At 43.7% G+C, this 17,830-nt stretch overlaps 1 protein-coding gene across 5 annotated transcripts in view; it reads left to right on the top strand.

Annotated features, from left to right (window-relative positions):
* The window catches only part of LOC103279545 (uncharacterized), a 50,651-nt gene that overhangs the window by 331 nt on the left and 32,490 nt on the right, over nucleotides 1–17,830 (top strand). Inside the window, exons 2-5 of one of the 5 annotated variants that reach the window (XR_506868.2) lie at nucleotides 2,532–2,712; nucleotides 3,166–3,376; nucleotides 5,244–5,362; nucleotides 16,108–16,545. Coding sequence is in view for 3 of the 5 variants with exons in the window: in XM_062976169.1 (XP_062832239.1) it covers nucleotides 9,066–13,403 (4,338 nt within the window). In the remaining 2 variants the exon portion in view is untranslated. The other 4 variants (XR_010004597.1, XM_062976169.1, XM_062976171.1 and 1 more) reach the window with 4 other exon arrangements.

Here is a 17,830-nt window from a genome sequence, read left to right as displayed (position 1 = left end):
ACTGTAGGAGGGCCTTGAGTCCGCACTGACAGATAATATGGGATAAAAAGTATACCTACTTCCCTCACAGTATACAGTGTTCCCTCACTACTTCGCGGTTCACTTTTTGTGGATTCACTGTTTCGCGGTTTTTCAATAAACTCTAAAAAACTATTACAGTAAAGTCTCACTTATCCAAGCTAAACGGGCCGGCAGAAGCTTGGATAAGCAAATATCTTGGATAATAAGGAGGGATTAAGGAAAAGCCTATTCAACATCAAATTAGGTTATGGATTTTACAAATTAAGCACCAAAACATCATGTTATACAACAAATTTGACAGAAAAAGTAGTTACAATGTTATGTTGTAATTACTGTATTTATGAATTTAGCACCAAATTATCATGATATATTGAAAACATTGACTACAAAAATGGCTTGGATAATCCAGAAGCTTGGATAAGCGAGGCTTGGTTAAGTGAGACTCTACTGTATAAATAACTACCGTGTTTCCCCGAAAATAAGACAGTGTCTTATATTAATTTTTGCTCCCAAAGATGTGCTAGGTCTTATTTTCAGGGGATGCCTTATTTTTCCATGAAGAAGAATTCACATTTATTGTCGAACAAAAAAATGAACGTTTATTATATACTGTACAGTAGTTGTCATCACAAACCAGCATAACCAGACAAAATGTGAATCTTATCAAGATTTTCTTGTTACTACCATTATTTTCATGTACAACACTCTATGGTAGGTAGATTTACCGATCCTGCATGCTCTGGTGTTCTGTTTGGCGGGCATGCTTCCAAACAAAAACTTTGCTAGGTCTTACTTTCAGGGGAGGCCTTATATTTAGCAATTCAGCAAAACCTCTACTAGGTCTTACTTTCTGAGGATGTCTTATTTTAGGGGAAACAGGGTAGCTGTGCCCGGCCACGCATTGCTGTGGCGTTGTCTGGTGGTGTTGGTGAGAGATTGTTGAGGTAGTGGTGGTATTGAATGTCTGTTGTATGGTTGTCTTTATGTTTAGTATGCATTTGTTTGTTTGTGTACTGTGAAAGTGGTGAGGATAGAGGTCACTGTTTATGTTGGATTAGTGAGACTCTACTGTATATTTGTAATCTTATATTATCTGCCTAGAACTGCCCCTTCTACACAGCTGTATAAAATGCACACTGAAGTGAATTATCTGGCAGTGTGGACTCAAGATAATCCAGTTCAAAGCAGATAATATAAGATTCTAAATGAGTAAAATAGCTGTGTGGAGGGGCCTTGAATCTACACTGCCATATAATCCAGTTAAAATCAGATGATATGTATCTTATAGGCAGTGTGGAAGAGGCCTGAGGCCTAACTGGGCCTATCCCCTGGGCTGAGTAGGTTTGCTAGGAGACCAAGTGGGTGGAGCTTAGCCCTCTAACTGGCAGCAATTGGATAACAACAATTATTCTTTTCCCTCTAATTAGGACTTTATTTTTCTTTTCTTTTTGTTGTATCAACCTAGAGCTGTGGATGATGGGTTGTGTTGTCAAATTTCGAGGTTGGGGGGCCTGTAGTTTTGTTTTGTCCGCTGCCCTGATGCTGTCACTCTTTTATATATATATATAGATAGATAAAAATTACAATTTACAGCCTAAGTAAGGGAGGAAGGAGAAGCCAAAGGGAGAAAAAAGGAGACCAAGCAGCAACGGGAGGAGAAGGAGTCAATTTATCAACACACGATTGGTTGATAAAGACTTAAAATAGTGTAAGGTAACGGTAAAGGTTTCCCCTGATGTGAAGTCCAGTCGTGATCGACTCTGGGGGTTGGTGCTCATCTCCATTTCTAAGCTGAAGAGCCGGCGTTGTCCGTAGACATCTCCAGGTCATGTGGCCGGCATGACTGCATGGAGCGCCGTTACCTTCCCACCAGAGCGGTACCTATTAATCTACTCACATTTGTATGTTTTCGAACTGCTAGGTTGGCAGGAGCTGGGGCTAACAGCAGGCGCTCATTCCTCTTCCGGGATTTGAACCTGGCACTTTTCGGTCTGCAAGTTCAGCTCAGCGCTTTAACACACTGTGCCACCAGGGGCCCCTTAAAATAGTGTATAACTACTAAAATAATGTATAAATATTAAAATAAATATAGCGTCCCTACTTCGCGGATTTTCACTTATTGCGGGTGGTCCTGGAACCTAACCCCAGCGATAAGTGAGGGAACACTGTATATACATTTCTCTCTCTCTCTCTGTGTATATATACAGTAGAGTCTCACTTATCCAGCATTCGCTTATCTAATGTTCTGGATTATCCAACGCAGTCTGCCTCCCGCCCAGATCCCCAACTCTTTCTCTAGGCAGCAAGGACTGAACTTTTTATGCATTTAATTTCTGACAATGTTACTGTAAGTTCATTTTATGCAATTCTATCTTTATTTGTAATCAATTTGTTAGTATCCAATGTTTTTGTAGTCAATGTTTTCAATGCATTGCGATACTTTGGTGCTAAATTCGTAAATACAGTAATGACTACATAACGTTACCATGTATTTTTTTTTTTCGTGTCAGGAGCTTCTGGTGTGAGAGAATTGGCCGTCTGCAAATATGTTGCCCAGAGGACGCCCGGATGTTTTTGATGTTTTTACCATCCTTGTGGAGGCTTCTCTCATGTCCCCGCATAGAGCTGGAGCTGATAGAGGGAGCTCATCCACGTTCTCCCCGGGTGGGATTAAAACCTGGCAGACTTCAGGTCAGCTACCCAACTTTCAAGTCACAAGGCTTTAACCCACTACTTCATCGGGGGCTCCATGTATTGAACTGCTTTTGCTGTCAATTTGGTGTAAAACATGATGTTTTGGTGCTTAATTTGTAAAATCATAACCTAATTTGATATTTAATAGGCTTTTCCTTCAGCCCTCCTTATTATCCAACATATTCGCTTATCCAACGTTCTGCCGGCCCGTTTATGTTGGATAAGTGAGACTCTACTGTATATAAATAAATGTATTTGTTTACATGTAGGTGTGTGAATATGTATATACATGCACACATACACAATATGTTCAATTCTGGAAATTGTGCATCTCTCTTTCGAGAAAAGAAGCAATAACTTTGTGAACAAATTGGACTAGAAAAGCCATTTTGTTAGTCTATTCAGTGAGACAGTCATCTCACATTTTTCCCTTTCCCTCTCCTTTCATAGAATCAGAATCATAGAGTTGGAAGAGTCCTCATGGGCCATCCAGTCCAACACCCTGCAAGAAGCAGGAAAATTTAATTCAAAACACCCCTGACAGATGGCCACCCAGCCTCTGCTTAAAAGCCTCCAAAGATGAAGCCGCCACCACACTCCAGGGCAGAGAGTTCCAGTGCCGAACAGCTCTCACAGTGAGGAAGTTCTTCCTAATGTTCAGGTGGAATCTCCTTTCCTGTAGTTTGAAGCTGTTGTTCCGTGTCCTAGTCTCCAGGGCAGCAGAAAATAAGCTTGCTCCCTCCTCCCTATGATTTTTTCTCTCCCTCCCTCCTTTCCCTTTCCTTTCTTTTCTACTTCCCAAATTAAGTCATTTTTATAGAATTTGTAAAATAATTTTAAGTTTGTAAGAGATTCATAAGCTCTAAAACATTTATCTTACATCTTCAACAAATTAACTAGCTCACTTACAACACAACATTATAACATGCCTAGTCAAAGGTAAACCATACTGAGTTCAATACATTTGGCATTCACAAGTATGGACTTCAAGAAATTATTAGAAGTGATTGCATTGGCACCTAGAGAAAGATAGCCTGTTTCCAACATCGCTTGAAAAAGGAGCTGGAGAGTTTCAGAGCCCTGCTTGTTTTTGCCAAGATATATAAGCATCCAATTTCATGCCGGTCAAACTGCCAATAAAACTGCCAAACATGTGTCACGTCAAAAGGTTCAAAAACACTAGCCCAACATGATCCTTTTAAGAACAATACGTTCGGACTTTAACTAGCAATTACTGGCATAAACTGGGATATTTTACCCAATAGCAATTTTTAATAAAGCGAGCATGCTACACAACCAATTGCACATGTGAGACCTGTAACAAAGGGTTGTTCCACACTGTAGAATTAATGCAGTTTGATACCACTTTAATTGCCATGGGACAAAGCTATGGAGTCATGGGAGTTGTAGTTTTACAAGGTTTTTGGCTTTCTCTGCCAAAGAATATCGGTGCCTCACCAAACTAAACACCACAGGATTCCACATCATTGAGCAATGGCAGTTAAAGTGGTATAAAATCTCATTAATTCTACAGTGTAGAGCCACCAGGTATATTGCAGTACAGGGTGCTCCTGATCACAATTCCAGTCTGAAAGTAATTCTAGTATATCTCATCTCCTACAAATTATCAGTATTTTGTAAATGGAACATACTCATGTGTTATTGAACTTACTGGGCCTGCCTTTTTTAGCTCCCCACTTCCCATATTAATTTGTATATCTGCACACAAAAAAGGGATTGCCTATAATTGTTACCATTATCTTTCTGGGCAAGAATAATGCTGTGTTAATGCTCATCGTTCAAATAATGTATTTGCTGTCGAAGGCTTTTATGTCCAGAATCACTGGGATGCTGTGAGTTTTCCAGGCTGTATGGCCACGTTCCAGAAGCATTCTCTCCTGATGTTTTGCCCACATTTATGGCAGGCATCCTCAGAGGTTGTGAGATCTTGTTGGAAACTGGGCAAGTGAGGTTTATATATGGTTTATATAAGTGTGAATGTTGCAAATTGGCCACCTTGATTAGCATTGAATGGCTTTTCAGCTTCAAAGACTGGCTTCTTGCCTGGGGAGATTTTTTGTTGGGAGATATTAGCTGGCCCCGATTGTTTCTTGCCTGGATTTCCTCTGTGTTGCTCATTTTTACTATCTTGATTTTAGAGTTTATGCAACATTCATGCTTGCCTCAGGCAGACAAGAGTTCTTTCTCCCACCCTAGACATTCCACAGATATATAAACCTCATTTGCTAGTTTCCAACAAAACCTCACAACCTCTAAGGATGCCTGCCATAGATATGGGTGAAACGTCAGGAGATAATGCATTTGGGACATGGCTATACTGCCCGAAAAACTGACAGCAACCCAATGTATTTGCCATGAATAGTATATATAGGAAATAATTAGTTCCCTAAAATAATCTAGTGACTTCTAGATTAGGGAGATGCTAAGACTATATGTATAAACTACCTAAACATTGTCAGTAAATATGTATGCAGTTACATACCATTACCTACTCTCTCATTTTACAGATGAAAACCAGCAGATGTATGACATAGGAAGATTCTGCTCTGCATTGGATCCCAGGATTGGAATAGAGATCTTCCAGCTGTGTTCATTGGAAGATCTCCACATGTACAGATGATTGCAGGTTAGCTTTTACATCTGAGGAAGGATTTACGTGTATCAATGGCTCCCTTTTTGTACTTTTGGCAGAAAATGCTTACTGGGCCTGCAAAAATACCTGCCCAGGCTTGTATGTGTCTGAATGCTTTACACAGGTGAAATTTGGAACTTAGTCAAGCCAGGACAGGTAGGTATTAACCAGAATGCTTGATCTCCTTCCAAAAAAGCCTAAACAAAACAAATGGTCAAAGTATTTATCAGAAATTAAGGAATATAGCTTTCAATTAAAACACAATTACTGATAAATACCTCCCATATATATGGAAACATTGATTAGACAATAGTATCTGAGTAAACACTCCTTAGCAAGGAGCTTTATCTACAGGATACTATGAAATTATGATCAATGCCCTGTTGTTCCTAGTAGTGACATGAAACTTGAGTTTGGTGGGAAAAGGCTATACATTTTTATTCAGGTTTGCCCAGATCCCAAGCTTTGTGGCAAATATAACATTAATGACATGTAGGTTACACTAGCTTGGGTACCCGGCAAAGCCTGGGTTATTTGAAAAAGGTATTGTTTGTTTTTGGATGTTAGGTATTCTCAGTTTAGTGTGGGTGAACTACAATTCCCAGAATCATGGGGCAATCCTCCGCGAACCCTGCCAGTATTCAAAGTTGGCCATGTTGGTCTGTGCTCCAAGTTTGGTTTAGATACGTCATCTGGCAGCAGTGCTCCCTGGATTCCAAGGCTAATCACCACCAAGCTCCACTTGTATTCTCAGTTGACCCTGTTGGTTCTGTGTGCCAAGTTTGGTCAGGATCCGTTGTTGATTGAGTTTATTGCTCTTTGGATGAGGATGAACCACAACTCCCAGATTTCTGGGGCAATCTTCTCAAAACATCTGCCAGTATTCACAATTGGCCATGTTGGGTTTGTGTGCCAAGTTTGGTTCAGATCTGTCATTGGTGTGGTTCAGTGTTCTCTGGATGCAGGTGAACTACAACTCCCAACATCAAGGTAAATTCCCCCCCCCCCCCCCCCTCCAACCCCTGCAGTATGTTTGGTTGGTCACAGGGGTTCTCTGCGCCAAGTTTGGTTTCAGTCGATCATAGATGGGGTTCGGAGTACTCTTTGATTGCAAGTGAACTATACATCCCAGTGCCTACAACTCCAAAATGTCAATGCCAATTCTCCTCAAAACCTACCATTCAAGTATTCAAATATTGGGTATGCATGCCAAGTTTGGTCCAGATGCATCATTGTTTGGGTTCATAGTGCACTCTGGGTGTAGGTAAACTACAACTCCTATCAATCCTTCCAAAAGCCACCAGTATTTTTGTTGGTCATGAGGTTCTGTGTGCAAAGTTAGTTCCAGGTCCATTGTTGGTGGTGCCCAGAGTGTTCTTTGATTGCAGGTGAACTATAAATTCCAGTACCTACAACGGCTATAAATCAAGATGAATCCGCCCCCCCCCCCCCCAAACCTCTCCAATATTTTTCGTTGGTCATGGGAGTTCTGTGTGCCAAATGTGGTCCAGGTCCACTGTCAGTGAGGGGGGGGGGGGTCACATTGCTGTGTCTTGATGCAGAGTGAACTACAACTTCTATCATGTGGAATTAGTCCCCCAAACTCCTCCAGTATGTTTAGTTGCTGCTCAGTTCTGCACTGTTTGTTATGCAGACAGTTGAAAAGACTATGAAAGGGTTAAGAGAGAGACAGTGGGCAGTGTTCCGTCCCCCAGGACGATGGTTTGCCTTACCTATTGGTCGTTTGTTTGTTTTCCCTCCTTTACATTTTGTTTGAGCCTCTGGCTGCAAAGGCCTAGGAAAGGTGGCTTGGAATCTGCAAGAGCTGGCTGCAGTTTGCTTTGCAGTGATTGGTCAAAGAGTGCAACATCTTAGGACCGCCCTTTTTACTAGGGTCTAGTCTCCATTTTGGAGCTTCATTCTGGCTATAGTCTTCCAACGTGCTGGAGCTGTGCAAGGCTAACTGGGACAAATCATCCTCAAAACCAGGCCAATCTAAGCCTATCCAAATTAGATAAGTATTGAATTATACTGATCTGGAATAGGAATTCTAGTTAGAGGAGCAGGGTTATTCCATCGCTTCTAGAACTAATCTTTGCTGTAAAGATAGGGAAGGAAAGAGTTTCTCCTTCTAATATAGACAGCGTGATTAGGGTATAGTGGTTTTATAATCACCTTTGCCTTCTGGAACCAGGGATAATTCTGCAACTAAAACCTATAGAAATTTGTTTCATTTTCTGCAACTTTAAGATCTGTGCCAGGTTTACAACCTTGTATGAATAAACATCCTTTTTTGAAGTTATCCAGACTCAGTCGTTCAATATCTATAGGACAGCTTATAGGGATTTGCAGTTCGCCCGGATAAAGGACAGCACGTTTCAGTTTTATAGTTTTTTATTGTCTGGCGGACGGCACAGTTTTGAGGTCGATCAGCGGTTTTTCCGCTTCAGCTAGCTTGCACGGCTTTATAGTTTTTTATAGTTTAGGAAGTTTAGTATAGGCCGCGGCTTTTCCGCCTGAGCTCAGTCTGCATACCTAAAGACTCTACCAGCGTCTGAGGCAGTGGAGCCCGCTCTCAGACCTGAAGGAGTCAAATAGTGGGGCTCTATTTCCTTGCTATTTGGCTCGCGTGTGCGCACGTGGCCCAGTGGCTTTCTGGGTTTGCACAGGCTGTGCAGTTCCCAGCAACGTCCAGGGCTCCCTCGGCGGTAGACCTCGAGCCGCGGAGCACCAGCGACAGTTCTTTGCCTGGCTCTGAGGCGTGAAGCCCACCAGAACCAGGCTAGAACCTGGACAGGCCTGGCAACGCTGCTGCGAGTTCGGCCGGAGCACTCGGCCGGCTTCGACCTGCCTCATGGTCCGGCGGTGGTGACCTGCCTCATCGTCCTGCGGTGGTGACCTGCCTCCTGGTCCGGCGGTGGTGACCTGCCTCATCGTCCTGCGGTGGTGACCTGCCTCATCGTCCTGCAGTGGTGACCTGCCTCATCGTCCTGCGGTGGTGACCTGCCTCATTGACCTGCGGCGGTGACCTGCCTCATCGTCCTGCGGTGGTGACCTGCCTCATCGTCCTGCGGTGGTGACCTGCCTCATCGTCCTGCAGTGGTGACCTGCCTCATCGTCCTGCGGTGGTGACCTGCCTCATCGTCCTGCGGTGGTGACCTGCCTCATTGACCTGCGGCGGTGACCTGCCTCATCGTCCTGCGGTGGTGACCTGCCTCATCGTCCTGCGGTGGTGACCTGCCTCATCGTCCCGCGGTGGTGACCTGCCTCATCGTCCCGCGGTGGTGACCTGCCTCATCGACCTGCGGTGGTGACCTCCCTTCACAGCGGGGAGGAGGCGTCTCTTCTCTCCTCCTTTCCAAAGCCAGCCTCGGTGCTCCTTCGGCGGCAGGCCTCGAGCCGCAGAGCACGAGGTGCTTGAAAATTTGGCGAAGTCGCCATTTTGGCAGTTTACGTCACTCGGGCAAGGGAGGTATCAAGTGGCAAGTTGCTGTCAGTTGACATTTTGCAGCTTGCCCACCAAAGTCTGGCGCCAAAGGTCACAATCTTTGTAAAGTATAGTTACTTAGTGATATATATTGCTATGGTTAAGTGCTGTGAATTGTATTATATATTGAATTTGCTTTTATTGTAAATTTACTTGCAGGTATATTGCATTTGCCTTTGTTGTAAATTTACTTGCTATTAAGAATACATAATGTCTATGCAATTTCAAGATGATACAGATGGTATACCTCCTTCTGAGGCTGAAAGTAGGAATGAAAGGCCCCAAAGGATAAAGCACCCTTCAGCCAAAATGCTAGCCCATCTAATAGACGAAAAGGAGCTCCTCCATGTGAGGTTAGGTTCGGCATGGGAGCGAATTGTAACATTGATGGTCAGAATTGAGAGCTTGGGTATTACAAGGGTGCCATCCATATTACAGACAGACCTTGAAGAGACCTTCGGTCTCTGGAGGGGTTTGGTGTCTAAGATAGTCCAGGTCCTCGAGCGCATTAACGCCAAGGATTCAGAGTTAGAAATAGTGAGTGTCTTAGCTGACACTAATGAGAAAGAAAATAAGGTGAGGGCAATTCTAGATGCCTTGGAATTTAGTTCTCCACCTGTTAATCTAAGGTCTGAGCCAAAAGGAAATCAGTCTTCCTTATGCAGCCATGAGACCAATCTTTTAAAATCACCTGCTGTGGCACTTAGTCTTAAGTCTAACCGCTCTAGCCAGGTATCTAAACTAAGGGAGTGTGCATCATCTAAACATAGCCACTCTAGCAAGTCTTCTGCTGCTGGGAGTGCCATCTCTTCCCTAGCTGCCTTGCACATTAAGGAGGCTGCACGTCTAGAGCTAAAGAGCAAGGTAGCGGGGGTGGAGGCTGATGCTAAGGCAGCTGATCTCACCCTTCCCTTTAAAGAAGAAGAGCAACGACTGCAAATAGAACAGGCCCGTAGACAAAGCGAAATGCAAATAGAACAGGCCCGTAGACAAAGCGAAATGCAAATGGAACAGGCCCAAAGACAAAGCGAAATGCAAATAGAACAGGCTCGTATAGAGATGCTTAGAATAAAGATGGATGCCGCAGCCAAAAGGGTAAGGGCTGAGACTTTGGCCAAGGCCCTAATTGAGCCACTCACAGAAGAAAATGTAAGCCAGTTACCAATACAGGATCCTTCTGCCAAAGTGTTTGCGCACCTTGGCAGCATGAACAGCCAGTTTTCGGATGAGGAACAGGAAGACTTCTCTCCTTACCCAGAGCAGGGCCCCAAAGTCACGTTTGAGTTTCCTGCAGAGCAGAGCGTCATAGCGGGGAGCTCACCCTTGCTCGAGCTACCTGTGCCTCCTGCTAAAACCCTAGGTCAGTCAATCAGGGCCCCAAGGCCGAGCGCTAGTTGGCCCCTACAGACAGCTGCACAGGGAACCATCGATTCGTCAGTGGTCGATGTCATCCCTCCAAGAGGCCAAAGGTTGACGCAAGGTACACGGTGGGAGTCCACTCCACAACAGCAAACTCCTCAATTGTTCCCTTCGACGCCAGAGTCCCAGCTTGTCTCCATCATCAGAAGCCCCAGAAGAGATCTTAAGGACAAGGGTGTCGAAAAGTTTTCGGACAAGCCTGAGGAATTTCTTCTCTGGAAGGCCACCTTCCAGAGAGCAATCAGAGACTTAAAGTTATTGCCGGAGGAAGAACTGACTCTTCTGGCTGCATGGTTGGGCCCAGCCTCATCCTCACAAGTTAAGAAGATCTACGCAGCCCACGTAGCCGATCCCGACAAAGCCCTGGAAAAGGCCTGGGCCAGGTTGCAGCAGAGGTATGGGGCCAGCACAGAGATTGAAGCATCACTTATGGACAAGCTCCAAAGGTTCCCAGCTTTAAAACTCAAAGACTTCAAACTCTTGTGGGACCTCAGCGATCTCCTTACGGAATTAGAGTCGGCCAAGGAGAATCCAGAACTGCCCGGTTTGAAGTGCCTCGATCAGCACCTGTCCCAGAGGCAGATCTTGACCAAGCTGCCCTTCACTTTGCAAGAACGCTGGGGACAGGAGGTCTTCAACTACAAGGAGGCCCACTCCCAGGCATACCCTCCATTTTCTCATTTGGTCCAGTTCATCACCAGGGCGGCCAGAGAAAGGAATGATCCGCAGACGGGCCTCCCCACCTTATACCAAGGGACCCAGCCAGAGAAGGCACCTAAAGTGGACAAGAAACCATCTAGAGAGGCCAATAGACCTGTCAGCGTAAAGGCAGTCGAAACTCAACACAAGACTGATGAACCCAGGTCGGAGGTAAAAGAGTTGCTTTGCCCTATTCACCAAAAGCCTCACAGCTTGGCCAACTGCAGGGAGTTTAGTAGAAAGACATACAAAGAAAGGCAACAGCTAGTTCAAAAGCAGGGAATCTGCTTTAGATGCTGCGGAGCAACTCCACACTTTGCATCCAACTGCAAAGAAAACATCAAGTGTGAGAAATGCAACAGCCTCAAGCATTGCACCGCAATGCACAACTCCAATATCATCTCCCACCCCAAAGGGAACGTTTCACCAAAAGAAAAGTCAGCAGTCGAAGACACCGACAAGCCAGTCGTACCAGAGATGCAGGTGGAGGTTTCAGCAGTCGCCTGTACAGAGCTGTGTTCTGACTCGCACCAGTACAGAGTTTGTCATCCTATCTGCCTAGCGGATGTATATCCAGCCAAGAGCCCTTGGCTTAGAAAGAGACTCTATGTGGCCCTGGATTCACAGAGCGACGCCTCCCTGGCTACTCCAGAGTTCTTCCGCATGTTTGACCTTAAAACCAAGATGGTTGACTACACTATGACTACGTGTGCAGGAAAAAAGAAGTTGCAGGGTCGCATAGCATCTGGCTTTGTTGTCTCCTCTTGCGACCAGAAGAGGCAGTTCAAGTTGCCAGACCTGATTGAGTGTTCCTCCATCCCTCGGAACAAAAAACAAATTGTAACTAGAGAAGTTGTGGAGACTCATCCACATTTGCGACGATTAAAGAATGCCATACCTGCTTTCCGTCCAGATGTGGACATTGCCCTTCTGCTTGGTGCGGACTGTCCGAACTTGTTCTATGTGAACGACCAAGTTAAGGGACCTCCAGGGGTGCCCATTGCTCAGCTGCTACCACTAGGCTGGACAGTTACAGGCCCAGTGTGCATAAACAAGATGCACCCACCATCGTCGTTGGACTCCAATCAAGCACAGGTGCTTAAAGGTGGACGTCCTACACTTGTGCGCAGTTGCCTAAGTCATATCTCGGTCTACTGCCAAGCAATAACTCCAGAGTATTCCTCCATCTTCAAAGTCTCTGAGAGAGACGAAGCCACAGCGCTCTCGAAAGATGAGCAAAGGTTTTCGGACATTATGAATGCTCAAGTCTCACGAAGTGCAGAGGTGAAAGCCTGCAAATCAACCACAGAAATCAAGATGGGCCAAAGATCTTGCCTGGAACCACACCGTTTTGAACGTTTTTCGGAGTGGCACAGTCTTCTTAGAGCAGTTGCTAGGCTTATACATCGCTTAGTCTGCAAAGATAGTCAGCCTTTGCAAGTTCAGGACATGCTGAAGGCTAAGGGAGTAATACTCAGGTCAGTTCAGAGGCATGAGTTTAGTCTAGAAATAGCCAGGTTAGAACAAGGGATTGACACCCCCAGCCGGAGTTTCTTGCGTGAGTTAAACCCATTTCTAGACAAGGAGGGCATTTTAAGAGTGGGAGGGAGGTTAGCTAAGGCTAAACTCAAAGTGTGTATAAAGAACCCTATCATTGTACCCCCCAATAGCCATATTGCTTTGTTGTTGGTTCGTCACTACCATGAGAAAATCCATCATCAGGGTAGAACTCTGACTGAGGCGACCCTTAGAAATGAAGGCCTGTGGGTGGTAAATGCTAAAAGTTTGGTCAGCAGTGTTATTTTTAAGTGTGTCAAATGTCGGCGACTCAGACGTAACTGTCAAAGTCAGTTAATGGCAGAACTACCTCAGGATAGGACTTTGACAGACCCACCCCTTTCCCATGTGGGAATCGATGTGTTTGGTCCTTGGGAGGTTGTCACTAGGAAAACCAGGGGTGGTGTTGTAAATAACAAAAGATGTGCGGTTTTGTTTACTTGTTTGTCAGTACGAGCTGTCCATATAGAGGTTGCAGAGGGAATTGACACTTCATCATTCATAAATGCATTGAAAAGGTTCATAGCCCTCAGAGGGCCAATTAAGTTAATTTGGTCGGACTGTGGCACCAATTTTGCATGTGCAGACCTTAGCCAACCACTTCTGGAAGAGGTGGAAGGCCGAATACTTAAGCCAGCTTCCAACCAGAAGACTCTGGCAAACCCAAAGGACAATGCCAAGGTGGGAAACCTTGTGTTGCCAAAGGACAAAGACTTGCCCCGCTATGCCTGGCCTATGGGCATTATACTAAAGACCTTTCCTTGCCCTGACGGTAAGGTTAGAAAAGTTCAAGTAAAGACTCATAGTAAGGACAAAATGTCTGTCCTGGACAGACCAATTAGTGACCTCGTGTTGCTTATTGGAGATGTTTAAAGTTTTATACTGTTGTATTGTTGTGTATACAAAGGTGTTTGTATGTTTTTGATTGGTAAATTCCCACATCCTGGGAATTTAGCGGGGAGTGTTCCGTCCCCCAGGACGATGGTTTGCCTTACCTATTGGTCGTTTGTTTGTTTTCCCTCCTTTACATTTTGTTTGAGCCTCTGGCTGCAAAGGCCTAGGAAAGGTGGCTTGGAATCTGCAAGAGCTGGCTGCAGTTTGCTTTGCAGTGATTGGTCAAAGAGTGCAACATCTTAGGACCGCCCTTTTTACTAGGGTCTAGTCTCCATTTTGGAGCTTCATTCTGGCTATAGTCTTCCAACGTGCTGGAGCTGTGCAAGGCTAACTGGGACAAATCATCCTCAAAACCAGGCCAATCTAAGCCTATCCAAATTAGATAAGTATTGAATTATACTGATCTGGAATAGGAATTCTAGTTAGAGGAGCAGGGTTATTCCATCGCTTCTAGAACTAATCTTTGCTGTAAAGATAGGGAAGGAAAGAGTTTCTCCTTCTAATATAGACAGCGTGATTAGGGTATAGTGGTTTTATAATCACCTTTGCCTTCTGGAACCAGGGATAATTCTGCAACTAAAACCTATAGAAATTTGTTTCATTTTCTGCAACTTTAAGATCTGTGCCAGGTTTACAACCTTGTATGAATAAACATCCTTTTTTGAAGTTATCCAGACTCAGTCGTTCAATATCTATAGGACAGCTTATAGGGATTTGCAGTTCGCCCGGATAAAGGACAGCACGTTTCAGTTTTATAGTTTTTTATTGTCTGGCGGACGGCACAGGCAGAGTCATTCAAATGTCACACCAGTGCAGAGAAAGGAATCCTGGGAGGTGTCTTTGGTGGAGGAGAAACAGAAAATGGTCCCCAAATGAAAGCCTTCACTTGAGTGGGGGGCAGTATGGCAGGGCTCTTGGACATGTTCATGGCGCTCACTATAACCTGCGAAGTTCAGTGGACGGAGAGACATGGGTGTCTCCTGCTTAGTGGGAACTATATAGCTGTTTGTGTGAGCGGACACCCCTGCCACATACACTGATGTTAAGTCCAGTCTTGACCGACTCTGGGGGTTGGTGCTCATCTCCATTTCTAAGCCAAAGAGCCAGCGTTGTCTGTAGACACCTCCAAGGTCATGTGGCCACCGTTACCTTCCCGCCGGAGCAGTACCTATTGATCTACTCACATTTGCATATTTTCGAACTGCTAGGTTGGCAGGAGCTGGGGCTAACAGCGGGCGCTCATTCCGCTCCCGGGATTTGAACCTGGCACCTTTTGGTCCGCAAGTTCAGCAGCTCAGCGCTTTAACGCACTGTGCCACTATGATGTGTATTGAAGATAGATAATGAGATCAAACCCCCAAAACGGGAGGCAGGATAGCAAGAGGAAGGTTGAAGTTGGCCAGGTGGTTGCTTATATACCTTGATTCCTGGTGAATCAATGGAAAAACATCACCCTTTCCAGTGAAGTCCTTCTTCCAGATTAATGGTGCTAAATATGATTGTTTTTTATTTTGGCAATTAAAGGGATCCTGATAAAACTGTGAGCTCCTTGAATGAAGACAGGGCCCTTCCACACAGCCATACAACCCAGAATAGCAAGGTGAATAATCCACGATACAGTTATTTGCTTTGAACTGGAATAGCTGAGTCCACTAATCCATCTTAATGTGGATTTTATACAGTTGTGTGGAAGGGGCCATAGAAACCCCCTCTTCCAGGCTTCAGGAATATTATGGGCCATTTGGTGGCACAGAATCAGTCTTGGGAAGCTATAGGTTGGTGGTAGGCTATATTCTGCTGATCCCTGGCCTGGGCAGAGGTTTCTGATCTGCAACAAACTGCTGGAAATTCTTTCACTTGACTGATCTCTACAACCTGAATCAATATTTTCGAGGTGTCTCTCTTTCTCTCAAATACGAGCAGCAACCAGGCCAGACTTTGAACTTGAAATATAAAGATCAGGTCACATTTAACAGCTAGATACATAAGCAACACACCAGCTTTATCAGGTGCTGCATATCAATGAAAGCAGTTATAGCAGTGGAAGGTTTGTTTGAAATGTACCTAAGCATGACTTGGGCAAATTAAGTTTTCAGAAGCTGAAGAAATAGTTGTACAAGTCCTGGGAACAACTGTCAGTTTGCATATGATTTACAGCCTGCCACTCATTACTAATTGTTTGCTGGACTTCAGTTACATAGGATTTATAATCTTCTAAAATTTTGAATGAGTTCTTTGTCATTGTTGGATTGTTGATTTTTTAAATGATTATTTGATCTTAATTTTTAATGACTACTTGATCCTATTTTTAATGACTACTTGATCATAGAATCATAGATTTGGAAGGGGTCCTATGAATCATCAAGTCCAAACCCCTACTCAAAGCAGGATAGCCAGTTAAAACATCCCCGACAGATAGCTCTCCAGCCTCTTTCCAATGACATCCAGAAATGATCCCATAACTTCTTTAGGCAATTGCCAATCCAATTGTTGCTGCCAAAAAGTTCCTTCTGATGGTCCATCGAAGCCTACTGTCCTGTAACTTATATATATTCTACATTCTGAGTAAGCAGAAAACAGGACTGCATCATCCTTTTAATGGCACTCGTTGCAGTGTTTTAGGAGTGAGATCACATCTCATCTCACATCTCAATCTTCTCTTTACCATGCCAAAAATGCCCAGTTCCTTCAACCTAGTGAGAGTCCAAATGTGGCAGGTTAAAACCCGGAACCTCAATCAGTGCCTGATACCAGATGAGAAACTCCCACCTGGGCACACAGAAGACTGGGCAACTTGGAAGACGCTGAACAGACTGTGCTCTGGCAACATGAAATGCAGAGCCAACCTTAAGAAATGGGGCTACAAAGTGGAGTCCATGACATGTGAGTGTGGAGAAGAGCAAACCACAGACAACAGACTACAATGCAGCCTGAGCCCTGCCACATGCACAATGGATCTTCTTACAGCGACACCAGATGCACTCCAAGTGGCCAGCTTCTGGTCAAAGGACATTCAGTATAATACCAAGGGTTTTTTTTTACTTTCTTTGTGTTTCTAAATACATTATAAATGTACCCTCAACTCACTTCTGACAAAATAAATAAATAAATAAATTTCACTTTTAATTTTTTACATATTTCATTTGCATGGCATATGCCATATGACTTTTGCCAATGTTGTACGTCATTTTGTGTATTCAGTATAATATTATATCAGTCAATAGGACTTTGTACCAGTGTTCCAGCTTCCTGGCTTGTTTTTCTGCTGTGAGATTCTTATAGCACAATTGATTTCCACAATAGTAGGCTGATGATCAGTTGATTATAAATGTTCTTCATTTGCACATCTAGATCTTTACAATAAGTAAACATATCATACTGGTGGCTACACTGACCATTTAATGTAGTTTCAAGTTGTTTTTTTTTCAAAAAGTGGTTTTGTTGTGCCAATGATTACACAAATCATGGAGCTAATTTGAGGTGATTACAGAAACCACAGAGCAGTGATATGCTCAAAGGACTTTCATTCACATACTTTCTTAAGAGTTTCTTGTTTGGTCACCACAGTTTGAACCTAGCTTCAAACTGCATTAAATGATTACTGTAGATGGGGCCATTTATTGTGGTCTGAAAAAATGACTTCAATCAAAACTCAGAGTTCAGCAGCAATCACTTAAAATAAAAGTTGGCATAAATGTAATTGTTTGTCATGTTCAGTAAAGATGTAGTATAGAACAGTCATAAAGCTCTCAAACTTTTGTGGCAGTTCATTTTCTCCAAATGATATTATTGCCATCACAAACTATATTGCTTTTCCTGTTTTTCTTCAGATTGTCTTTGTGCCAGTTCTATCCAAAACAGGACAGAGGGGGTAGTATCAAGTTTAGTATTGTCCAGGACATCAAGTTTGCCAAATAGAGGAGATCTGTTTTCCTTCATAAGGATGTCTTTTGCCTTTTATAAATACTCTCCCAAACATGAGTGGCTTTTTGTGAGAAAATAATAACACTCTACTGATCACATTCCATAACGCATATTAACAAGTTGTCAAACCACATGAAAAGGATCTTGTGGCTGATTTCTCTATCTCCGAATGACAGTCAGACTCCAAAATAAATCCTATCTTAAGCTGCACAGAAGATAAAAAAACTAATATAGAAAGAGCAATGAACTTCTGTGATTTGTTAGCACAAAATATAAAGTACTTCCTGCACCTAACCCTGTCAACCAAATCTGTGGTTATAGCAGCATCATATATATTTCTTGTTTTGACTTGGCACTATACCAATCTGATAGGACACCTGTACTTAAAGTACAATTGCTCTTCCTACTTCGTTGAGCAACACTTTCCATGATGGTTGTTTAGTAAGATTATAATACTGAGAGGGCATTAAAAAGACTGTCTC

The sequence above is a fragment of the Anolis carolinensis genome, chromosome 3 (genome assembly GCF_035594765.1).
Source record: "Anolis carolinensis isolate JA03-04 chromosome 3, rAnoCar3.1.pri, whole genome shotgun sequence".
In the NCBI taxonomy this organism is placed as follows: domain Eukaryota; kingdom Metazoa; phylum Chordata; class Lepidosauria; order Squamata; family Dactyloidae; genus Anolis; species Anolis carolinensis.
Note: the sequence above shows the minus strand (reverse complement) of the source record. Positions and strands in the feature narration are given on the sequence as shown.